Source organism: Micromys minutus (assembly GCF_963924665.1).
Source record: "Micromys minutus genome assembly, chromosome: 25".
Classification (NCBI taxonomy): Eukaryota; Metazoa; Chordata; class Mammalia; order Rodentia; family Muridae; genus Micromys; species Micromys minutus.
In genome coordinates, this window is record NC_137960.1 from 6,017,162 (window position 1) to 6,042,878 (window position 25,717).

At 43.0% G+C, this 25,717-nt stretch overlaps 1 protein-coding gene across 1 annotated transcript in view; it reads left to right on the forward strand.

Moving 5' to 3' along the window:
- Positions 1-793: 793 nt before the first annotated feature.
- The window catches only part of ZFAND3 (zinc finger AN1-type containing 3), a 183,271-nt gene continuing 158,347 nt past the window's right edge, over positions 794-25,717 (forward strand). Inside the window, exon 1 of the mRNA XM_080937969.1 lies at positions 794-1,280. Coding sequence (XP_080794095.1) covers positions 1,210-1,280 — 71 coding nt within the window. The 5' untranslated portion in view covers positions 794-1,209. The remainder of the gene's footprint in view (positions 1,281-25,717) is intronic.

The following is a 25,717-nucleotide window of genomic DNA, read 5'->3' on the forward strand; positions in this document are numbered from 1 at the left end:
TGGAACAGTGAGGACACTGGGGGCAAGTTCCCTCTGCCCCAGGACTTGCTATCATCGGGAGACGTAGCGTACATGTTCTAGAAATTCTTTTATGCCGGGAGGGAGGCCACTTTCCCAGGTGGAACTGTCAGAGTGGGTTGGGAGTGGGAGGAATGGGAAGCGAGATTCCCCCACAGCTGGCAGTTTGTGGAGAAACGCTTCCCAGAATGGATCCGGAGCGCGAGCTGGCCTCGACGTCCCAGACGGTCAGCAGCTGTGGACACTGGACACCCGGGCAACTTCCGGGTTTGGAAACGCTCCACCCACTTCTGCATCGAAAACAAGGTCTCCAGGCGCATGCGCCGCCGCTCTGGGACCGACCCAACTCACCCTAAACAACTAATCCAGTCCCCGGCCCGCTTGGGGCGTACCATTTGTTTTACTCGGGGTGGGGGGACGACAACGCTCCCCCACAGGAGTCTGGAACCTGCTCCCCTTCCTCAGTCAGGAGCGCAAGCTAGCCCTCGTAAAAAGTTCTGGGAAGATGGAGGTCTGAGAGGCGGTTCGCACGAGGAACTCGGCCGAGCACGCACCGCCCGGCCTCCGAGGCGCTGAACAAAGTGGCACGCCCCGAGCCCAGCTGATCCGCCCGGCCTCGGCGGCGGCTCCCCCGGGCGAGACCATCGCGCCGCCTCAGGAGGGGTGTCCGCGGAGGGGAGGGGGCGGAGCGGCCATTGTCCGGTCAGCGCCGTCTACGGGGCGGGGGAGGGGATTACGGAGCGAACGGAGGCCCGGGGGCGTCACAGCGGCCGCTGCGACTCCACAGCCCGCGGGGGCTTCGGGATCCTCCCCACCCGGTCCCGAACCCGCCAGCGCCGCCGCACCGGACAGCGCTGTGGCTGGGGGGGCGGCGGAGAGAGCCGCCGAGGGCGCCGGGTCTCCCCGGCACACACGGCCCAGCCCCTCCTCCGCAGCTCCCCTCCCTCTCCTCGCCGCGGCCCCCCCTCCTCAGGCCGAGTGGTGCCGCCCGCCTCCAGCTGACCCGCCTGGAATCCCGGCTCCGAGTCCCGGACTCGCGCCCGCCTGCGCGCCCGCTCCCTCCCCCTCCCCCCGCCCCGCGCCCCCCGCCGCTGCCGCCGCCGCCTCCGCTTCCTCCGAGGGGGGCTCAGGCCCAGCCGCCGCCGCCGCCGCCGCCGCCGTCGCCTCCGAGCTCCGCCGCCGCCGAGCACCATGGGAGACGCCGGGAGCGAGCGCAGCAAAGCGCCCAGCCTGCCGCCTCGCTGTCCCTGCGGCTTCTGGGGGTAAGTGTGGGGGCAGGGGCGCGGGCGCGGGCCTCAGGGTGGCGGTGGGGACCCGAGGGAGGCCGGAGCCCCTGGGAAGCTGGGCCGCGGAAGCCGGGCCTCGGGGGAGCGGGCGGGGACCACGGCCTCGGCCTGAGGAGGGCTGCGGGTAGGGGACGCTGAGGGTGGGGGGAGGAGGAGGGATAGGAGGAATAAGAGGAGGAGGAGGAGGACCAGGACGGCCCGGGCCGAGCTGTCCTCTAAGGGAGTCGCTGGCCCGAGGCCGGCTTGGGGTGAGGGGCCACGGGTGAGCCGGAGGGACGAGGTGGCGGCGCTGGCACTACTGGGCGGGGCAGGGCTACCCCTTTTCCCTTGGCCTGTGGAGGTCAGTCCGCCTCCCCCTCATCTTGAGTTGGTGCCCAGCCATCAGGAGGGTATTTCCTCTGACTTTTTCACCTCCCCTCCTCCCTGCGGCTCCCTGGGAGATTTGCATCATCACTTCCTAAATTATATCTCAGTCCCCATTTGCTATTAGGAAGCTGTTCATCCGTCATAAGTGTGAACAGATCTACAGTCCCGAATTCGGGGGTTTGGAGAGTAAGGTTAAAAGGATTGTTGAGGGTCTCACTTTTATCTAAAACATGTATCAGGAGTCTTTAAAAATTTCCCTGTCCAAAATAATCTCTCCTCCTCCTCTTCCTTCTCCTCCTCCTCCTCCACCACCACCACCACCACCACCACCACCACCACCACCACCACCACCACCACCACCACCACCACCACCACCATCATCACCACCACCATCAGGACCACCAGCAACAACAAACAAAACAACAAACCCCCAAAACAAACACCCCCACCCAACTAAACCGAACCGAAAGCAGAAACTTCCCAACAGGACCTCAAGCCAGCCTAGCTTGTGGAATGTGAGAGCTGTTTTCTTCCTTGGCTTTCCCTACTATTATTTTTAATGATCACAACACAGTCTAGAGTTCCATGCCACAGTAGGGTGAGTCTGGGGGATGTCAGATAGATGGATGGGTAGATGGGACCCCTCACTTCTACCAGCAGTTATAGTTTAAGTTGTCCTTGGAACACTTTGGGTTTTATAGATTGTCACCTAATGAGCTGTGGCCTTACCTCATGACTAGTCCTGTGTAAGGGAACTGGAGAGTTAAAGCGACCTTTGTGATCTTTCTTAAAGACTGTGTTGGCATGTCTATGAAGATTGGCTGTTTCTAGTGAAGACATCCTAGGAAATGGCCGTTCTACACTCCAGGAATGGTTGATAAATTAAAGATTTGCTCACGAGTGAGGAAGAGTAGAAAGTGCATCTTAATGCAGATCTCTGTGGAAGGTTTTCAGTTCAGAGGTTTTTGAAGTGTATCCTTAAAAAAAAAAAAAAACAGTGGAAGGACAGGAGTTAATGAGTTGTAGCAGCAGCAAAAATTAGAAGATGTAATGTTATTTTAGCTGTAGAGTCTTTTCATTTTCATTTAAGACATTTTTCAAAGTTTATTTTGAACTTTATTATGAAAAATGTTGAAAAGAATCACACATCACAATGAACCAGATCCAAAGACTTTATAGCCAGAGTTGCTGGACTTACTGGGTTGTCTGTGAAGTGCTGAAGTGTTTGGATGAGCAGTCCAGCTCTCTCAGGGAATCTTACAGAATTAGCTGTTACTGGATGGGGGCATGGGGCACACAGAGGATGGGTAACCTGCTCCTTCTTGTTGGCAGTGCAGGGTGTGGCGGGTGAGTGCCCCAGAGTACCTAGTGCCGTCACGTTTCTGACATCACTTTGGAAAAATGTAGTGTCACAAGCCCAAGATTGTAAGTTACTGCAGGACACCTGGCCTGTAGAAAGTAGCTCCCAGTGACCGCCTCAGGGATGGCGCAAATGTAGAGAGGTCAGCTTCCTGGCAACCTGCACTGACGTCCTTGGGACTCTTAGAGACTAGAGTTAAGGGACTCCTTACTTTGATCAGGGCTTAGACACAAGAGAAGTCTCTCTGCCTTTAGCCAGCAGACTTTGAGTCAGGCTAAGAGACTTTGGTGGGAGCAGATGGCAGAAGTCTTGATCTACAACACCCAGGGTTCCTGCATTGCTACTTTGAGTCTGTCTCCCTTTTGAGCTTTGGATTGCCTGACAGAAGTAGTGAGCACAAAGCTAGTCATTACCTGGGAACACGCGTTAACACACCTTTTAAAAACCTCTCCTAAGGGTGATTGTAGACGCGTGTGGGGTTTGTATTTCATGCCAAAGAATAACCAAATGATTGTCTTTGGTATGTCATAGCTAATTTTTAATAATTTTCTTCTGTTGCCCAGGCCATGATTCTGTGTTTATCAGGGACACTTAGATTCTATTCAGCACAGATACTTGAGTGCCTCTGTGAATAATGTTGGGTGAGAGTCTTGGCCCATTCTCAGATGTATGAGGCAGAGACTTAGATTGATGAATGAATAGATGATCTTGGGTGCTATGAGAGGCAGCTGTCTAGTAGAAGGTGGATGAAGGTATCCTGGAGAAAGTGGCTCCTCAGCAAGGACGTGTAAGAAGGGTAAAAGGTAGAAGTAGAAGTAGGAAGAGTATTTGAGGCATAGGGAATGGCATGGGTGGAGGCCGGGAAGTGAGGGACAGGGTGAGGAACAGGGTGGCCATGGGGAGATTGTGGAGAGGGATCTGATGGGGAATGATGTCGAGGAGGTGAGACAGTGGAGATTGTGGCTGCGTGGGCAGTGCTGAGGCCTTTGGACCTTCATCCCGAGAACATGGGGAGTTAATAAAGAACGCCGAGCTTGGAGAGACGTAATGACCTTTGATATGGAAGGTTATTGGTTGATCTTGAGAGTGGCTAGCTAGGTGTGTGGGTGTGACTGTGTGTTTGGATGAATGTGGTGTATGTGTTTATGGAGTGCTGGCAGATCTGGAGACACAGTACACCTGTCAAGTAGCGATGGGGGCTAGCCACAGCAGTGCCATGAGCATGTCATGGGCATGTCATGGCTGTGAAGAATGCAGATGTGGATGGACTGAAAGTCATCAAGGAATATAAGATATTTCTTGTCTTTTCCCTTCATAAAGAAACAAAAAATTGGCTCCCAAGAAAGTTTGTGCAGCACAGCACTCTGGAAGCTGCAGGTCTTTAAAATGAGCTAGCTAGGGCCCACACCCAGGCATTTGCAGAGGAGCCTCTCCACAGACTTATTCTGGCATTGTGAGAGTAAAGGGAGTTCCATCAGAATTGCTAAAAGTGACTCAGGCTTTAGTATTTGCTGCTGAGCATTGTCTAGTCAGGACAGCAATCACAAGGGCTTGGCAAATGGGAGAACTTTGAGCTCTTTCTTGTGGGTGCACAATAGGAGAATGCCAAGAGGGGCACACAGTTCAAATGTAGTTTCCAGCTCTGTCTCTGTGGTTTATGTTGTGTCACTGGGATGGGTAATTTATAGAGACTGTCTCCTTACTGGGAAACCTGCTACCTTGGAGATTGTTGAAGACTGCTCTGTTTATAGAACTTGGAAGTTCTTTATGAAGTAGAGACTGTACCTTCTAGGATTAAAACAGTCTGTTCCCTGTAACTTAGACTTAAAAGTTTCAGTGAAATATGAACATGTCTTGGTTCATTTTAGACATTTTGAAATCAGGCAAAAACAAAAAGCACTTACTGATTATTGACATATTTGAAATAAAATTGTCAGTACATTTCTTTAAGATGAATGCATTCACTCTTTTTCTCCTTCCCCCCTTTCTCCTCTTCTTTTGAGACAGGGTTTTATTATATAGGCTAGCTTTGTACCCACTGTAGCTCAGGCTGGTCCAGATGCTTTTCTCCCTTTGTGCTATGATTCTAGGTGTTTACTCCTATGCTTAGCTTGAAAGTATGCTCACATTGTGTAAATACAAGCAGTATTCATATATTAAAATTTGCTCATTCACTTAAAATTTACCGAGGCACAATCTTTTCATAAATATTTTAGAAATCCATTGAACAGTTTGATGTACTGGCACACACCTTTAATCCTTCCTAGCACTTGGGAGGCAAGGTAGACAGAGCTTTGTGAATTCAAGGCTAGCCTGGTCTACATAGTGAGTTAAAGGCCAGCCAGAACTTTTTTCTCTCTTACACACACACACACACACACACACACACACACACACACCCCAAACCCAAGAATATACTGTGTATATTTAGGAACAGTGGGCTATCAAGATATTTTCCCTCCTAATTTTACTTAGTATAAAAATCTGGTCATTGCTATTGACACTTTGTTTTCATGATTGGAGATAGTCTCTGTCACAGTGAAATATTACGGGAATATTATGAGAGGTATTATTCAGTAGATAAACATTGCAGGGTAGTTGTCATAAAAGTTAGGTCTGATATTGATAGAATAATTTGAGGCTTACCTAGGTAAACTATTAATTCTTTGAGGATTAATAAGCAAGATGGTCAGGTTGATGGGATGGCTAGGGTACAAAGGTGCTTGGTGTTTTTAATTCAGTTCCTGAGACCCATAGGATGAAAGGGGAGAACCAACTCCCACAGTTATCTTCTGACGTCCACATGTGTGTCATGATATGCATGTCCTACATACACAAAGTAATATAACTTAAATCGTGAAACGTGGCTACACTTTTAGAAGAATATTTTTTATTATTCTTTGATAGTTTCATACCCATGTACAGTATATTTTCATCATATATCCAGTTCTCCCTTTCCTCTCCTCCAGAACGCCCCTCACTTCTAGATCCTTTCCTCAGCACAGTACCGTGGGTTTTTTTTCCTTTTTGGTAATCCACTGAATTCAGTTATCGATGCCTACTGGAATGTTGACTGGTTGACTGTCTTGTTGGTTTTCACTTGTGTGGGTCTCGTGCATTTTCCCACAGCTGCGGTGAGTTCCAGAGTGCATTGGCCGAGGCATGGCATTTCATGGGACTCCTCCCTACCCTCCAGCTTTTACATTCATTCTGTCTGTCCCCTTCTTCTGTCATGTTCCACTGAGCGCCGTGTGTGTGTGTGTGTGTGTGTTCGAGGTGGTACAGATGTCCCATTTATGACTGAGTGCTCAACAGTCATTACTTTGATTAATTATGAGTCTTTGTATTAATTGCTGTCCACTGTATAAAGGAGCTTCTGAAGTCTGCGTGTAAACATTATTTACAAGGTAGTTTGACAACATGTCAGATAGTAAGGTGGTGGCACCTGCATACATCCTAGGTCTGGTAGAAGTTTCCTTCATCCTTTCACCCTTAGGGAGTGTCTGCCTTGTGGTGAGTTGTGTTTCTTGGAGGAAGCATATAAATGGTATCTGTTCTTAAAAATATTATTATTTTCTGTATATGAGTTCTTCCCTGCATATCTGTGTACCATATGCATGCAGTGTTCTTGGAGGGGTTAGAATTAAAGATGGTTATGAGTTGTCATTTGGGTGCTGGAGATCAAACCCAGGTCCTTTGGAAGAGCAGCCAGTGTTCTTCACTATTGAACCATTCTTCTTGGGTTTTGCTTTTTGATACAATCATCTGGTCTGTGTGTTTAGATTGGGAAAGAAATTGGGACTGTTAACAGTCCTTCCTTTTTATTTTTGTTTGCACTGTTTTGACAGGGTCTAACAACTCTTTCACAGGGTTGCCTAAAACAGTCAGAAAACACAGATGATTGATTATATTACAATTTCTAACAGAAACAAAATTACAGTTACAGAGTAGCAATGGAAATGATTTTATGGTTGCAGGTCACCATAAGATGAGGAACTGTATCAAAGGGTCATAGGACTATTAGGAAGGCTGAGAACAGCTGATGTAGTCCATACTGGCCTTGAGTTCGTAGAGAGCCCCCTTTCTCTGCCCCCCAACTGTTGGGATTAAAGGTGTGTACCAACACAATTGGCAGTATTCAGAGTTATTATTGAAAAGTGTGTATTGACTACTGTTCATTTTGTTGAGTTTTGTACTGTTTGGTTTTCCCTCCTCTACATCTGTTAATTCTAGTGTCATTTTATTTTTTACTGGATGGATGATTTTTTTCTCTTTCTGAAAGATTTCTTCAAGTATTTTTTTTATTTTTAAAGAACTGGCTTAATAATTATGGGATGTTTTTATTTTTCCTTTAGTTACTACAGATAGTGTGGCTGGGTGTATAGTCAGGGTTGGCAGTTGCTGTTTTTCAGAATTGAAATATCTGTCCAGGGCTGCAGAGATGGCTCACTGGTTAGATAGAGCACTGGCTGCTCTTCCAGAGGTCCTGAGTTCAAATCCCAGCGACCACATGGTGGCTCACAACCATCTGTAATGGGATCTGATGTCCTCATCTGGTGTGTCTGAAGACAGCTACAGTATACTTATATATAATAAATAAATAAATCTTAAAAAAAAAAAAGAAATATCTGTCCAGGTCCTCCTTGCTTTCAGGCTTCAGTTGACTGACCTGCTTTGTTATAAGTAGTACCACCTTATTTGGTGTTTCTCTCCTGATGCTTTCAGTACACTTGCTTAGTTTTATCTTTGGTGTTTTAGTTATCGTACGAGGGGTGCTTCTCTTCTGCCTTTGTCTGTTTAGTGCCCTAATGTTTCATATCTCTCCAAACTAGGGGAAGTATTCTGTTAGGATACTTTAAAAACCTTTTTAACGCCTTTTAAAAGTTTTATTTTTACTTGTATGTATGTATGTCTGCTTACATGTGGGTGGATATTTGCTATGTGTACCCTTAGAGGAGAGTGTTGCTGACTGAGGACTCCCCAGTGCTTTCACTGGTCTAGAGCTGTGTTCTCCTTTTGTGCCTGTTGTCCTTAGGTTTGGTCTTTCCAGTGTCACGTATCTTGGGATTCCTGGTGTTACCTCATTATTTTATTTTTGTCATTGTTTGATCTTGTTTCTCTACCTTTTCTTTAGGCTCAGGAACTCTGTTCTTCTGTTGGTGAGACTTTGTCCAGATCTTATTTTTTGCCTCTTAATTTCCAGCTTTTTAGTTTTTAGTTTTTTTTTTTAACTCTTTCTATCTGTTGAATTCTTGTGTCATGCATTGCATCTTCTTTCTTATTTGTATTCAATCGTTTGTGTTCTCAGTGTAGAATTTATTTCCCTGGAGCATACTGAGACTCATTTTTTGGAATATCCTATCTGGGATTTAATTCACGGTGACTAGATGCCATTACAGTGAAATTAGTTTTAAGGAGCTATGTTGTTTTGGATTTTTGTGTTTATTTTGTTACTGTGTTGTAATTTACACACCTGGTATTATTTCTTTATGTGATTATTATTGTTATTTAGCAACAATGTTTTTATTTTGAAGTGTTCCTGTAGAATTAGGATGTGGTAAAGTTGTGTGTGTGTGTGTGTGTGTGTGTGTGTGTGTGTGTGTATATATATATATATATATATATATATATATATATATATATATATATATATATACAGACTACATACACTATGTAGTCTAAAAAATAAGAGCCAGAATGACTACTTGATATTAACAAGGTATCTACTGTCCAGGTAATAACAATGGCTCATTTGACTTCAGTAACTGTTGGAGGATAGCCAACCATGGATTTTAGTTAATAAGATTAGGAGTGAGAGGGAGGTAAGTAAGTTGAGTAAGGTAAGGGTTAATTATTAGATCAACTTTGGACAGAAAAAAAATCAAGATGGAGGAGTTAGGAAGAAAAGATGGGCTACTGTTAGGGTCTACAGAATTCAGAGATTGGTGAGAGGTCTGGAATTTATAATTAAGAAGTAAAGAGAAGGATAAGAAAAGATGCAAAGGCAAGAATGAGAGCAAGAAAAGATGGAATGAGAGGGGCATTAGGAGGCGTGGCTGAAGAGAATAAACTGGTGGAGACACAGACTAGAGTCCTGAGCAGTCTAGAAACAGAAGCAGAGCCATCCTGAGACCCACCTGAGGGCAGAGATTAAATGACAGAAAGCAGGAGATAAAAAGAATGCTTGCACAGTCAGTTGCTGGCAACGCTGTGCTGCCTCTTAAAGGTGACATCTTGGTGCCCTCCAGCTTTTGTAGACTTCATGTGGTGCCCTGTGGCTAAGGGTTGAGTTGGAAGCTTGTGCTTGCCTAAGCCTCATTGTTCTTGGGGGTCTGGTGTTTGGGTGGTTCTTGGTCCTTCCCTGGTAGTTCCTTACCTCTTCACGCCATCTTGACCCTGCGGTTCTCCAGGTCTTGTATATGTGAGAAGCAGCACTTCTTTCTCAGGTTCTGTTCTCCTCTCCATAGAGCACCTTGAAAGGAAGTAGAATTTGTGTTTCGTTTTTGTGATTAGTTCTGTTGAAGTCTTTGGTGTATGAAGTAGATGCGACAGGCTGTGGATGTATTTGGAGTGAAGTGAGGCAGATACTTATACTTAGGTTGAAATAATCTCAGAAAATTCTTTTTTTTTTTTTTTTTTAAAGTTTCATTTTATGTATATGAGTACACTGTAGCTGTCTTCAGACATACCAGAAGAGGGCATCAGATCCCATTACAGATGGTTGTGAGCCACCATGTGGTTGCTGGGAATTGAACTCTGGACCTCTGGAAGAGCAGACAGTGCTCTTAACCATTGAGCCATCTCTCCAGTCCCTTCTTTCTTACTTTTTGGGACAGGGTCTTACTACATAGCTCTTAGACTCAGGTCTGCCTGCCCTTGCCTCTGTGAGCCGGCTGTAAAGCTGTAGGGGCTGTCATGTCCAGCCAACAGTCTGTTTCTGAAGTGGTTATTTGTAGAAAGTTGAAACCTGAATTTTGTTTTATCAACTAGAATTGTGTGTGTGTTTCCCCCCTGCCTTGGCACCCAGTCTTGGTTACTTAACATACTGTGTCATCTCATGGTCTCCATTACTGGTGTTCTGGTCTTATCTGCCAGCAGCAGGATGGGTGGGTGGGTGAGCTAGACACCTGCTTCCTTAGTCTTGGGATTACACTTATTAAATACCCTTAACCTGGGCTTTCACATTCATGTGGATGTAGTATGATTCACGGGTAATCGGCATGCTGATGTCATGATGTCACTAATTATCCCTTGATCATAAAACCTCCTTAAACATTCTCCTAAATACAAAAACAGCTGTGGCTGCAGCGTGACTAACCAAATACCTACCTACCCCATTTTCCTGTTGTATTTGGGACATTCAGAACATGTGGCACTAGCTGCTGTGACATGATGTAATGTGGGAGATAATGAAAAACACAACAGGATAACCCAAACGTGGTCCTTGTGTTTGTTGATTTCAGGCAGTTGTATTTAAGTCTAGTTAACACACACTGTTTGCTTTTCCATGGAGTTAGGTCTAGTTAACACACACTGTTTGCTTTTCCATGGATTATAGGAGTTAGGGATTGTTGGGTGCTGAAGCAGGTTATGTCATGGTGATTTGTAAGAGGGACTTCAGCCTAACTGTGAGCATGACACTGTATCACTTTATTAGGGCCTTGAGAAACAGCAAGCCTGGTCCATGCTGGGGCTCTGTAAGGCAGAATTGCATTGCTGAATGATATTTAGACACAAGGAATTTCACATGTGTGTGTTACATGCCCAAGGAGGGTAAAGAACTTTCAAGCTTTTTAACAGACTGTGTTCTAAAGTAACTACAGTACAGTTGACACCAACCACACAAAGCAGTGTAAATGCAGATAAACAAAGGTTTAGCTCCTCAGTCTCAGCACTCTCCTCCTTGGGGAGCACACATACAGATTACAGTTTTAAAATGTATGTGTGGGGGTTTTGTCTCTAGGTGTGTCTGTATATTGTGTGTGCATTGCTCAGGGAGGCCAGATGGGGGCAGCATATTCCCTGGAACTGGAGTTACAGGCCATTGGTTAGATGCCATATGGGTGCTGGGTGTTGAACCTGGGTCTTCTGGAAGAGCAGCTGGTGTCCTTAACTGTTAAGCCACGTCTCAGCCCATATTCTTAGCTTTTTGAGACAAGGGCTTATAGTGTATAGTAGCTTCAAACTCATCATCTTTCCAGTCTGACCTTGAACTCAGGTCTTTCTTTTGCTTCAGTTGTCAGGTTCTGGGACTAGAAGTGTGTGTGTGTGTGTGTGTGTGTGTGTGTGTGTGTGTGTTTCAGATTGCTTTTCTTATCCTTGGTATCTAGAATTGCTTATATTTATCTCATTGTAGAATGCCTCCTAAATTGACCTTGATAGTTTTATAAAAATAAATTTACAATTGTGTGTTTTTGGTTGGTGTTAGGAACAGGAAGAATGGATTGTGTTGTTTTTCTTTAATTATAAACTTGTGGTACAGAAAAGTCACTGAGCACACTTGTTTAAATTTTGAGGTTATTACAAGGGTAAGGCCATGAAGATGGTCAAGGAGAGACTGGAGTTCTGTAGGTCAGAGAATGGAGATGTGGAAGGACGTGCTGTGAGGATGCTTTGTGGTCATGTTTGCTATTCAGGTATGCAATAGCTGCAGGAACAGCCGTCCTGATCATGGAGTGTGAAGCTGAGGTGTAGATTCCATGATGGAGGTTAGTGGAAATAGCATCTTTGAATGGGATTGGTGTTTGTTAGAAACCTAGGCTGTTTCTTGAGGTGAGCTGAGCTGAGCTGAGAGTAACCTTTCCACCTCCTGGCATGGTCTTGGAGCTGTGTCTGAGGACACTGAAGAGCCTTGGCCAGCTTTGTGGTCTTTTATTAACATTACCCAATTAATTCCCCTCCCTGATGGAGATGTTGATCCTTTTCTTCCCCTTCACCAATTCTGGTGAAGAATTAAATACAATATTGCCCATCTTTTGCTGTTTTTAGAAAAAAAAAACTTGTGTGGATGTATTTTTTATTTTAAAAGGTTTCTCGGTGTGGAGGAAAATGCATTAAAGCACCTTTCTTACTTCTCTAAGAGCCAATGGAGGGCTCTTCTAACCAAACCCCTTTCAGCACTTCCCCAGAAATGAAGGGCATGTTAATCTCATCTTTGGAAAATCTGCTTAGCTTAGTGTTTACTTGTGGGTTTCTGATTCAAGGCTGGGTTTACTGCTTGGCCAATTTATCTTTGCAAAAGCAGAGTATTTGAGGGTTGTATTGAGATTTACAATACATGTAGTGAGATCATATCTGTCAAACTCCTGCCACACTGGCTGGCTGTGGAGTTGTTTACTGAGGGCTGACTTTGCAATCATGAGTAGATAGATGAGTATTGGTGATAGATTAATAAATGCAGAATTGTCTGGATCTCATTGAATAACTTGTGGTGACAGTGGTCTTCAGACCACCCAGTTAGTTGTGAGGTTTCTGGTCAGTATTGGTTCTTTGGCTGCTGTCTGGAGCCAGGTCCTATTTAGCCATCATTTGTTAAGTGCTGCTTCTGTATCTTGAAGTCACATAGGCATCAGATGCCTGGTTCTGACTTCACTCATAGTCTAGGATGGGAGGCACATCAGCACACACACACAAGGGTTGTGAGAACTAGCGTTTGGGGCAGCCAGGAGAGCTTCTGGGAGAGCTCCATGTGAGCAGGAGTTAACTGGCGAAGATGCAGAGCATTGCCAGTGCACCCCAGTTTGTCTGCAGAGTGTGGCAGGAGAAGGCTGAGATGAGGAGGGCCTCGAACCGGAATGGGATTGGGAAGCAGTTTGGGAACCATTTAACAATTTTAAGTATGGATGAAAGATATTTGTGTTTCAAAAATATATTCTGGTAGCAGTGTGTAGGTGGAATTGGAAGGTGTGAGGACAAAAGCAGAATCCTGGGAGGGCATTTCCAGCCTTAGCCTCTGTCCTGGGATCACGGGAGTATGACACAATGCCCACACTTACGGTAGTGTGTGATTCAGAGCATAATTGAAGAAGACACGTTTAAGTATTTTTATGCTTTTCGTCCTGTACAGTTGAAATTGCCCATGGGGCCATGAAAGAAGAGCTTCTGTTGACCCATTGAACATTAGCTAAAGGATTCAACATGTACTTCATGCTTTGTTCTAGTTTCCTGGTATTATAAGGTGAAATTTTGTCAAAGCATTCATTTCTGACAGCACCAAGCAGTTTGTACCTTAGCAGAATACAGTGAATGAATGAATAAAGGCCTTTATTTCTGTTTTGGTCACCCCCCCTACCCCCCACTTGCTTTAGTTCTGATGACAATGTGTGAAAAGTTCCAGGCTGTAAGTCTTGTGTTTTATTTGAAATTACCTCTCCTCTTCAGCCCTTCCATGGCTGGGGTGGGGTGGGCTGAGGATGGAGAGGGAGGTTATGAGGTGCTCTTAAGTGTTTTTGATGCTTCAAAGTGTCATTTTTGTCAACTGATGCTGTTTATTACTTGAATGGATAACTTAAAAGTCCTGTTATGTCTGCTGAGTAGTCACAGGGGTTAGAGAGAAAACTTACTTTCAAATCCAGAACGAGGTCTTGATGCAAGCCTTCAGGTGTGAAGGAATCTTCCTGGGAATATGAACTCTGCTAGATGAGTTACCTGATGCCTACAGTATTAGAAACCTTGTTTTGTAAGAGGGTTTGGTATTCCTACAGGGTGTCCATAGCCATCGTTCCTGTAATTTCTCTTGGGTGCTTGGATATGGGTAAAGCAAAAAGGTTTGTGGGGCAAGTTTTATTTACAATTATTTTTAAAAGTTTTGGTTTTTTGAGACAGTGTTTCTTTCTGTAGCTCTGACTGTCCCAGAACTTGCTCTGCAGACCAGGCTGGCCTTGAACTTACAGAGATCTGCCTGCCTCTGTCTCCTGAGTGCTGGGACGAAAAGGCTGCACAGTTATTCTTATGGGTCAGTGTTAGCCACTATTATCCAAACATTTGTCATCAAGCTTTCTTAAATGGTCTTTATTTGTGCATAGTAATAACTTGCTTACATAAGTTTTCCTTATTTTTCTAATGACTAGTTTTGAGAAACCGTTAGTAGTATTATAGAAACACAATTATACATTAAACTCACTTAGAATTTTATCATTTTTTTCATCTTCCTACGTGTACAAGCTGGTCAGTCAGTTACCTCAGTTTTACAGAGGAGAGAACTGACTGGTGTGATGTGTGCCACCAGGGTGGGATAGGGGAAGAGTTTGAGCTTAGCTAGAACACCATTTTTATGTGTTTCAGTTTACAACCTTTTTTTTCTTTGAGATTTCAGACATTATTTTTTCATAATCTCTTCCTTTCAACTCCTCTCAAATCAGTCCCTTTCCATCCCCACATAGCTTTGTGAGCTGCCTGTGTAACTCTTGGGTGAGCCCATCCACATGGCCAGCCCACCCACATGGCCAGCTTTCCCTCTTTTTGCCAGCTGTCAGTTACCAAGAAGTCCTTAGATAGGTGTAGGATTTTGTGGCCACTCCCCCTTACTGGGATTTTGTCTGGGTTGAGCTTGCACAAGTCTTGTGCATGCTGCCACAACCAGTCTTGGAGAGCATGTTGCCATGGCCTTTAATGGAGAGACTCTTTGCATTCCTGTCCTCTTGCTATCTGAACTGTGACATTCATATGTAAAGCCATGAAAGCCACGGCAAACTCCTCACAAAGTTGATATTAGTATCACGTCATCATGGAACTATTTGATATTTGGATTATTTAAAGGAAGCTGCAGAAATGAGGTAAGAGTGGTCTCAGCACACCTTAAGTGGTCACACACCTGATGGATCTTCATATCACCTGCTACCATGTAGGGCACTATCCGTAATGTGTGCTGTGCTGTCCTTGAATAATATTCTTTTTAAAAGTAATGTTTTTTATCTTTTGAAGTTAAAATAAAGTTGCATAATTTTCTCCTTCCCTTTAAGCTTACACATACACACATACACACACACACACACACACACACACACACACACACACTTACACACACACACACACACACACACACACACTTACACACACACACACTCCCTTCCCCCCCAAATAAATTAAATAGAACTTGCTTAGTCCATATAATGTTATTTGTATGTATATGATGTCAGGGCCAACTACTCATTCTCATTTTTATTTTTCTTGATATGTTAGCTGAGAATTTGCAGCGTTTTGAGATGAGATTATATTATCTATAAACAAAGGTGTGTTTGTAAAAGTTCCTGTAGACATACATGCATATTAATATACTATTATTTTGAAAGTTAAAATTTAATTTTTAAAACTATTTGTTCAAGTTAATAGGTCCACAGGATCTTATCAACTAGTTAAAAGCAGAATAGTAGATAATTAGCTTGGGGGGGGGTGAAGTGGTATGTGTGATTATTTTCTCATTTTTCCATTATATGGAACATAGTCTGTACTTAGATACGTAGGAAAGAAACCTATCTGTTTCTCAGGAAGCAATTTCTCAGACACATGCTAGCAGATTCTTTTTCAGGGCCAAGTCTGGCAGGTAAATTAAGAATTAAAAGAATTAATAAAAGAATATCTTTACCTATTGAAAAAAGAAAACATTTCCATGAAAACCACACAAAACTCCAATCTTCCTGTGTTTGTCCTTTGTTTGTAACCTCAGTGAGAATGGTTGAGATCAGGAATGGCCACCTGCTGGGCTCAGTCTGTGTATTTTCAAGAGTGAACATCAGACTTGGCTTGAGAATTTGGTCCTTTCCTTGCTTGTCATTTGGCTTGACAGTCACAGCCCAGGTTGGACATCAAGCTTTGCCCTTGTATGGTGAGCTTGACTAGCTCGTTGTATTTAGTATTTTGAAAGGACTTTTCTGATGGCTTACATTGGGATTTGCTTTTGAGAAGCTACTAATTGGCACTTCCAACATGGACAGATTGAGGCCAAGTAAAGCCTGTGGGTGCTTGTTAGGCAGGGTGAAGTTAAAAATCACCTGCTGTCAACACAGGGGGTTTTATTATCGTTTTTATTTTTGGATAAATGAAGAGTCATTAGATTCCTGGAGCTGCAGACTGAATGGAGAAACTGGTTATTCTCCTTCTCGGCATATTCCCTGTGTCTCTGGAGCCTCATAAACCAATCTTTTTAGTTGTATGCGTGTGTCTGTGCATGCATGTGCACACACACGTAGGTGTGTTTCACTAGGAGATTCAGAAGTAGAAGTGCTTGAGTTGTTGTCCTAACTTAAGCTAAACATGGAACTGGAGAGCTTAAGAGATGTGTTAAAGAATGAGGTGTTTGTTGTTTTAAAGATGGTAGTTTGCATAATAGCCTCTGAAGAGTACTTGAAGACCATTGTAGACAGATGAGGGAGAATGTCAGGAGATTGACAGCTTCTTTAAAGTTCCAGTTTATATAGAACTTTTATAACTATGGCATAGTTTTGACAAGTAAGGTTCATCACATTTTTTCTGTAGGAGAGGAATTTAAATAAACAAACAAACAAACAAACAAATAAATCCTGGCACTTGGGAAGCAGAGGCAGGTGGATCTCAGAGTTCAGGCCTGCCTGGTTTATAGAGTGGGATCCAGTATAGCCAGAGCTACACAGAGAAACCCTGTCTCAAAAACAAAACAAAGAACAAAAACCTGAAGCTTATTACTCAGTAGTGTTTTGCTGTTTGAGTAATTCAGTTGCCTTTGGGCTGAAAAGAATCTGCTTAGGTTGCACTCCTGTCACTTAGCCGCAGGAGCAGCCTTTTGTCTAGGAATTGGAGTGAAGAGAAAGCATGTAAGATTCTAGATATCCTGAGAATATGAGGAATGGGGCACTAGTACAGGAGCAGGATCTATCATATGCCTTGCAAGTAAGCTCCTCATACTGGAGCTCGAGTCTGCCACGTAGGTCTGCATTCGGGAAGGCTCTGAGGACCTTAGTAGTAGGCAGGTGTTTATCTCTGATTGAGTCCCAAGCTTCAAAGTGTACTTGTTGAAACAGATTGCTGATAGCAGTCCTACAAAGGACAAGCCTCTCTTGTGGGGTAGATGTGCTTAAGGAACCACACGTTGAAAACCAGGGCGACCGTCCGTTTCTTTGAGAGATTTTTTTTCTCATTGATTCATCTCTGATGCATGTTTGTTTTGTAATAATGTTCTGCCATAAGAGTTGTCATGATTTGATCTGGAAGTTTCCTCAGGGGAGTTATCTAGAAAAGGCATCAAAGTAATTACTGGTTATCAAATGAGGCCCAGTAAGTAGAACCTGTAAAACTGTGGTTTGCTGTGTGTTGGTTGTGTGTTGTGGACACCTCTCTTTTTCTGTAATTTGGTGGTGATGCTGCCACCATCTCCTCTTCCTCCTACTTCTCCTCTCCCCCTTTCTCTTATTCTTTGTGTGTGTTGGAGAAATTTTCTTTACAAAAACTAACTAGATTTGGAGGTCCCCTTCCCAGTGGGGACTGGCCTGGAGAAGGGAGTGGATGGCGGCCATTCTTGTCTTTCCATGCTGCTGAGCACACGCATCACCCCCTATCTTTCCTCAAGTGTTGGCAGATGTGAGATTACTGGAGACATGTAGAGTTAGTTGAGTTGGAGCTGGGACAGTAGACAATAGAAGAGACAATGTGGACGTGAAGAGTGTGCTAATGGGAAGAGACGCTGAGGGTCAGGTTCTGTGTGAGTTCAAGTTTCCTAAACACATCAAGGCAGATGTGTAAAATGTGGTGGCAGTGGAAGCCCAGGAAACGGCCAGGAAAAAGCCATTGGTGGCGTCACTGTAAAAGTTTAGGGTGGTGATTTGTGGTACCCAGTAAAGACTGTACTTATAGGCAATTTTGTTAGGAATAGAAAAGAAGTATTCCTTAGTCTAGACAGCTTCTTTCCAAGCTGCTTTTATTGTCAGGTATAGTCTACATAAGTTGGTTTGAATGTTACTTTCCCCATTTCACTGAGGATGGAATTTAATGCAAACTTCTGGATCTGAGGAGGTAAAGTTGACTGTACTAGTGTTTTGAGGCTAGGCTTTTAAAAACAGTCAGTCTGCTTGCCTGCCAGTACCCCCCTCCCCCATCTTATTCCCCACAGGTAGGTTTCTCAGTTTTCAAGTCCTGGGTGCATGTGCTCAGCCAGAGAAGTCAGTGTCTTGGATTGCATGGCCCTCGGTTTTCTCCCGTCACTATGAACTTGGTTCTTCTGGGTATCTCTGTCTCCTTGTCATTCTAGCCCAGGGAGCCTTTGCTTCTTGTTCACCCCTCGTTTCTTCTGAGGCTGCATGCTGTATCTCAGTCTTTCCCCTGTTTTGTTCATTGTGCTTCTTGGAAATTTTCTGAGATAAAATTTGCAATCCTCATCTACCTTTAGGTGATCCTGTTTAGCCACCTTTACAGTCTTTTTCCACACAAACTACTTGAGCTCTGCAAAACTGACTATTGTTCTCTATTAGAAATATTCTGCAGAATTATGAGTGACTTTGATAATCACTGAGTATTAATGTAGAGGTTAAGATTTGATCTCCTCATTCAAGAGGGCAGTGTAGTGTGTAAAGGTTTCTGTCAAGGAGAGTTAAGATAGCTTAAAAATACACACTACCTAAGAAGCAGATTTTCGCCCAGCTTTTAAAAACACTCGGGCACACAGGGATTTAACTAGCCTGTATAAGTTCTGTATTGAAGCTCTGCTTGGATTCCTTCAGGAGCTCCATTTTGCTAAGTGGTTCTTCTTGGGGATGTGGAGGATGATGAGTTTATCTTCGATGAGGCATGTGACTGGCACCAGGAGTGAGCAAGAGTATATTATGTGTCCAGGATGCCAGTCTGGGTAGGTTAGAGGACAATTTGGGGGCAGTTGGTGGTTCTGTCAATGTGTATTTTTAGGATTGGGCTTTAGTTGTCAGTCTTGGTGACAAGTACCTCTACCTGCTGAGCCATCTTGAACCTCTTAAAAAATTTAAAACCCTGTTTTGTGTAGTGCTTTAAAGACCATGTATTTACTCCTTGAGATGAGGTATTGATGCTCTGAAGAAATAATAAGCATAAATGAAAAGTTGATTTAAAATTATGTGTGTGCATGCATGTGAGAGAATGCCCCTGCAGGCCAGAGGAGTCAGATCTTGGCACTGCGTTGACATAGGTGCACCCTTGATCTTCGTGGCAGAGCTCTAACCACTGAGCAATCTTTCACCAGCTTCCTTCTTAGCTTTTGTAACACAATGTCTGTTTTGTCTAGTGTGTCTTTTTTTTTTTGTTTGTTTGTTTGTTTGTTTGTTACTGTCAGAGATGTGTGAGGTTGAGTTTTTTAAGACTTTATTTAGTTCACAGTTTGGTGGAGTAAGGGTAACAGTGGCTACTGGCATGGGTTTGGTTCTGGTGAAGACCTCTTAGATGCCATCAGTGTTGGGAGCATGTGGCTGAGGTAGAGGTGATGATGCTATGGAGAGATGTGGAACCATAGCTTCTGGATTCTCCTCTACAGGCACATGCTTCCAGCCATGGCAGTTGCACCCTAATGACTTTATCTCAACTTTACTGCCTCTCGAAGGACTCTACTGTGAGCATTTCCTACCATTGTCAGTCCTCACAATAGTGGTTTAACTCTGCATGAAGGAGGGGCAAACCATATTCTTATCTAGGGGCTGCATAATTTTTTTTCTTTGGAGTGGTAAGTGAGATAGAATGAATTTGCAGCCATGGTCAGTATAGGGTGTGTTACTCTTTTATTCATGGGCCTTTTTTTTTTTTTTTTTGGAGGCATGTTAGCTACCTTGTAAGTTATATGAATTTTGAATGTCTAGAGACTGGCAGGTGGGGCTTGTGACAGGAGGCTGGGACAATCAGTGACCGTGAGAGCAGGGGGACTGCCTTGGGCCCAGCTGGTTTGGATATTTTAGAAATCACATTTTTTACATTGTTAATTGAATTTTGATTAATACTGATTTCTCTTGTAAAAGAAGGCATGTGTTTGTATTTTATTTGAATATACCCACATCTGTCAAAAGGATTTGAGGTAGTAGCTTTATGAAGTACCTGTACAAAGTAGAAGGATGATTATGTAACATCATAATTAAAGAAACTCGTGATCCACTGTTTTTCAGGACCAGTTTTCAGAAGCTGGTTGTTTTTTCTTTCTCTTTTTTTCTCTTTCTCTTCTACCTAACTTTTCAGAAAATTGTTAGTCACAGTGTCTTGGGACTGTAGTGTTAGTGAACTTGTCCTCCCCCTGCTGGTAGACTCTTTAGATGTCTGCATGAGGAAGAAAGCAGTTACAAGTCAGTTGTGAATATTTGTCAAATGTTATAGTCTCTGTTCATGGGTAAAAAAATATAAGGGATGCCATTTTGCAGAAGGGTTGATTGTATTGTTATTTGCAGTGGTCAGGAGGATGTTCATTGACTTTCTTTTAACACTAAAGTAGCCATCTGGGTCACCTTTTCTATCTAGCTTTTTTTCCCCCTAAAGGGAATATTTTGTAATTTTTGTGTCTTTTCAAACATATGGCGTTAATTACAGAATGCAGTTTTGTTTCTGTAAAATGTTGGTAGCAGTAGGGGTGAATGTAGACACTTCAGGAGCCGTGCAACCATTGAAACATTGGGATTCAGACCAGTCACAGATAGTAGGTTGGGTTTTAAAGAGGAAGGACAGGCATCGTAGGCCATAGAGAACGTGACAAAAGATGAAAACAGGGAATTTAGCTTATTTCTTTAGAGCTGGGAGAAGCGCTGTTCAGGAACTGTATGTCTTGATTACTAATCATCACATCAGCCTCTGGCTGTGTCTCCACCCTACAGAGAGAGAAAGGAAGACCTGGGACTGTAAAACTTTGGTTAGCTTCTGTGTTTATAGATGAGAAACCTGCAGACTCCATTCTGCATGTATCTGACTACAGGTGAGGGAAGACTATCCCTTTTTGGCTATAAGCACACTGTTGGAATGGCCAGTGGCACCTATATATTTGGTGTGTGGATTTCTTGCTCAGTGTATATTTAGAAGTGCAATTCTGAGTATTAAATGTGGTAATTGGGCTGCTGTTACAACATTTCAGTGTGTTCAAAGCTTCTTAACTAGAAATATGTTGTATATTTTCTGTTTCTCTTTCTCCTTGTGTCACTGTGTTGCTGATGGGAGTGGAATCTTCAGATTGGCGTGTACAGGAGGGTGTGCACTAGGCATGGAATACCGTTAAGGCAAGTGCTCTCCTGAGCTATACCTGTTAGTTCCTGAAATTCTTTTTGGAAAATACAGTTAAGGAGAGAATGCACAGGAATAGTATGTGGGCTGCAGAGATGGTCTGTGGTCACAATGTTGCTGTGCATTAGAGGATCTGAGTTCCCAGCACCCACTCATGTGGCTCACAACTCTTTGTAACTGCCCTGTTCTGGCCTCTTTTGGCACCACACACGGCATCACACATACACACATACACATAAATATATATAAATAGGTAAGAATTTTGTGTAATTTATGTTTTGTTCTTGGTTTTAGTTATGCTTTGATTTTCTTAAAAAATGTGACATATTTTGGGTATTATTTTAGTATTATTGTTGAAAAGTTTGAACCTACACTGTTTTCTCATTCCGTCTTAACCAAAAATGATTCAGTAAACATATTTTCAAATAGGCAAGGAGTCATGGCTTTGATTATAACAACTGTGTAACCAGGGCTGGGCAGTCAGTCATCTGTTTTGAGGAAGCAAACAGACTAAACAGCATGGGACAAGCAGTGTTTGGACCATTTGCCAAACCCTCCTGTCACATCGTTTTTGTCTGAAGTGTTAGAGTGGATCACCTTGGTAACAGGCAGGAAGTTCATCAGGGCAGGGTCTGTTTGGCTTGGTTTTCAGACACTTTTTTCCAGTGTCTGAAACACAATAGGTATGCAAACGAGTATTTATGGAAAGGAGCTAATGAGTGGTGAGATTAATTTGCCAGCATAAAGCATCCCTGAGACAGTAAACGTGGACAGTGCTGTTTCACCTCTGCAGTGGGCAGCTGTAACCCAGCTCCTTAGATACAAACACTTTAATCTTTTTCACAAGCCTCTTGATTATAGAACTGTTCACTGAATTGATAATGGTGGTTTTTTTTTTTTTTTTTTCCTTTTAAAATGTTAGGCAGAAATGACACATGAGGCTTTGTTGTGAAGGTAAATGTGAGTAGTTAGGTTTGCATCTTCAGAATTCATATTTAGTATTAGCATCTAGTAGTTCATTGTCATGAAATAAGTTTCCTCCAGCAGAACAGTTGGAAATCAAGGACTGTTGGTATATTTGATAGTTAACCTGCAAAATGTGAAATAATTTGTTTTTTAATGTTTCTGCCTGTTGAGAGCTAAGGCAGACACTTTACTCTTTCCTACTCAGTCATTTGCAGGGAGGTGTTTGCCAGGGCTACAAAGCGGATACAACTGTCAGTAAGTAGAAACTTACACATTGTGTTATAGAATTTAAAAATTAAGTCAAAAAGAGCTTTTTGTTTTTGAGGTTTAAGTTATTATTATTTTTTTTTTCTGTATTCACACGTGCAGACAGTTTCTATTCTGATTTTATCTGATGACCTTGTGTAGACCTTCCTGGTGCTAAGGAAGAGGGAGAGAGGGAGATGCCTCTGGTAGTGGAGGACAGGTTAACTAGGAAGGGGTAACAAATGATGTGGTCTGTAGGCAGTTTGGGGTCTAGTGGTTAGCACAGAAATTAGTTTGCTGCAGCAGTGAACCCCCCCCCCCCCGTTTTATCTCTTGACTGCTCTAGTTGACGTAGTGCCCCAGAGCTGTCTCTGATGGAAACTCCTGCCTTAACCTTAAGCAGAGAGAGCTCATTGTAGGGCTCATGTTTGGAAGGCAAGCCTCCTGCTATAGGAGCAGAACAGGAAGCTTGCAACTCAAATTTGAGTCCAGTCTGGGTTTCATAGCAAGATCTTTGTCCTTTCCCCTCCCCCACAAAACAAAAGTTTCTTTCTGAAATTATGTTTGAGGGTGGTATTGTGAACATAGACTGGCTATGTCTGTGGTTTGTTCAGCATTCTAATTTGCTAGGAGCTTGAGAAGATTCAGATTATCTTGATAGGCCCCCAGTTCTTCTTAGATGATTGGTAAGAAAATATTTAAATCAAAAGGTGGCCTTTTACTTTTAGACATTGTTAGAAAGCCAAATGGTAGTACAAGTCTCAGCACTTGGAGAGCGGTTGCTGGAGAATTGCCCCAATTATGAACTAGTGTGGTCTGTGTAGTGAGCTTTAGGCTAACTGGGGTTACATAGAGTGAGACTGTGTCTTGAAAGAAACACAACAAAGAATATTTGTTAATTATTTTTGGAATAAAAGAGAAGCTTTGAAATTGAATTTTGGTTCCTCTACAGATGACTGATTTTTATAGCCATCCCCATTGTTGGAGCAGGGGCTTTGTGTGCAGACATAACTGAATACTTGGGCAGTGCACTTGGTAGTGAATTATCAGTGATTTTTGAATTTTCTGTGTCAGAGAAAAGAGTTTTATTTTTTTTACTTCAGTCATTGTAAATGTTAGTAAGAAAAATGCCTTTGAGGTCAAGCCAGAATTCACCAAGACTTTTAGGAACCTGTCAGTAAGTGGTATTGTGTTACTATAAATGTTTGGACTTGTGCTATGGATCTGGGATACGTTCACAGATGACCTCTCCATTAGTGGGGAAGCTGCATTTGTCTACATTGAGTTTTGGCCTAGACAAATGATTCAGAGTCAGATGTGCAGCTTAGGAAACCTAAGGGAGGATAGGCACAGATGATAGATAGATAGGCTTACAGGTACAGGGACCAGCTTAACAAAGAGAAAGCCTTGCTGCATTTTGTGGTTCTGTTAACAGGTTTGAAGGGTGCACATTCCCCTTGTGGGTTTGAATTGAAGCCTGTTGTGTACCAGGCTTACTGAAAACTTGCTTGCTGTGGTGTATCACAAAGGAAATACTCTTATTTTTTTGCATAAAAAATTAATGTGAGTCAGACACAAAGACTTAGAAGTTCCTGATTTTCTCTGCTGAGGAACTTTGGTCTTAATCGCCTGTTTGTAGCTGTTCAGTTAAGGCACAGATTGATGTTGAGTTTGAGTATTTGGGTAAGGCCTGGAGCTGTCTGTAAGGCCCAGCACCTGACTAGAGAAAGGAAGGCTGGCAGGTATACCACCAAGGTGTCTTCTATCTGGGTCCCACTATTTTGGAGAAAGGAGATTTGAGGTTTGTCTCTGAGTCTTTAATGTGGACTTAAATTTTATTCTTTATTATTTGATCAACTAAAGAAATGATTGCTTGAGTGACTTAGTAGGCATTTGTCATAGTTATCTAAATCAGAAATCTTGCTTAGAAACCCCAAGGGTTCTGACAACAGGGCCAAACCTCACTTTTTGACAAGGCTACCAAATGCACTTTGTGGGTGGGACTTGAGCCTGAAGGTGGAGTAGCTTACTGTACTGGGAAAGTGCTTGTTGCATACATGACTTCACATTCCTGACCCAGAGTTACTGTTGTACCCTTTGGGATTCCTCCCTTCCTGCTCTCTGCTCCCGGGAGAGCTAGTGAAGGGCAAATAAGCATATGGGCTTTTTGAGCACTGGTATTGACTTTAATGCTTTTTTGGGGGGGGGGCATTAATTAGTTATTTTGTATGTCTTTATTAGGTTGAAGGTATTTTTTCCCTTAGTTATTAATTTGTTTATTTTTTTCTTCACAACTGTATTGACTGTTGTCTTTTTTTTAATCTTTCAGAATTGATTATTTACTTTTTTCTTATTAATGTGATGAAAAAAAATCTAGCCTGTGACTTTTAAGAGCATTGATTGAATAGAGAAAAATAAAGAGATGGTGATGTCTGTTACATTTGGGTTCCAAGATGCAATAGGATTTTTGGAGACAGGTGTGAAACCAGGCTGACAGGCTCAGGAAGACTGTGTCAGGTGCAGTGGGCTGAGTTGGAGGTTTGTGGGTGTTGGGAGGGTAGGGGATTAGGAGTAGTGTGTCTTGGGCTGAGTGTCACTAGAGCTCACTCATCTGAAACCGTGAATTCTGCTCATGGTTCAGCACATAGTGACTTAAGCTGCAGTTGAATACTGACCTATAATGTTGTCTAGTACAAGGCTATTCATGTTGTTACTGGTTTTTCTGTGTTGCTTTATAGATCTACCTTTATCAGATAGTGTTAAAGTCTCCAGTTGTGGAGATTTACTTTTCTGTCACAGAAATTCTAGAAATATGCTTTTGCATTTTGAAGCCTTAATTTGAGGCCTCATTAACAGTTATTTTCCTTACTGTTAGGAATTGTTTCTTTTATAAGATGTCTCTCTATCTCTCTAGCAATACTATATATGATAATTTAAATAAGAATGAATCCAGTACTGGAGAGATGGCTCAGTGGTTAAGAGCACTGACTATTCTTCAGAGGTCCTGAGTTCAAATCCCAGCAACCACATGATGGCTCACAACCATGTGTAATGAGATCTGATGCCCTCTTCTGGTGTGTCTAAAGACAGCTACAGTGTACTCATATATAATAAATAAATCTTTTTTCAATAAAAGAATGAACCCTATAGGCTAACATTTGAATATGTATGTAGTCTCCGTATGTCCAAATAACACCAAGTAACACTATTTGAAAGGATTAGAAGGATTAGGAGGTGTGGCTTTGTTGGAGGAAGCGTGTTACTGGAATATGGACTTTGAAGTCTCAGAAACCCA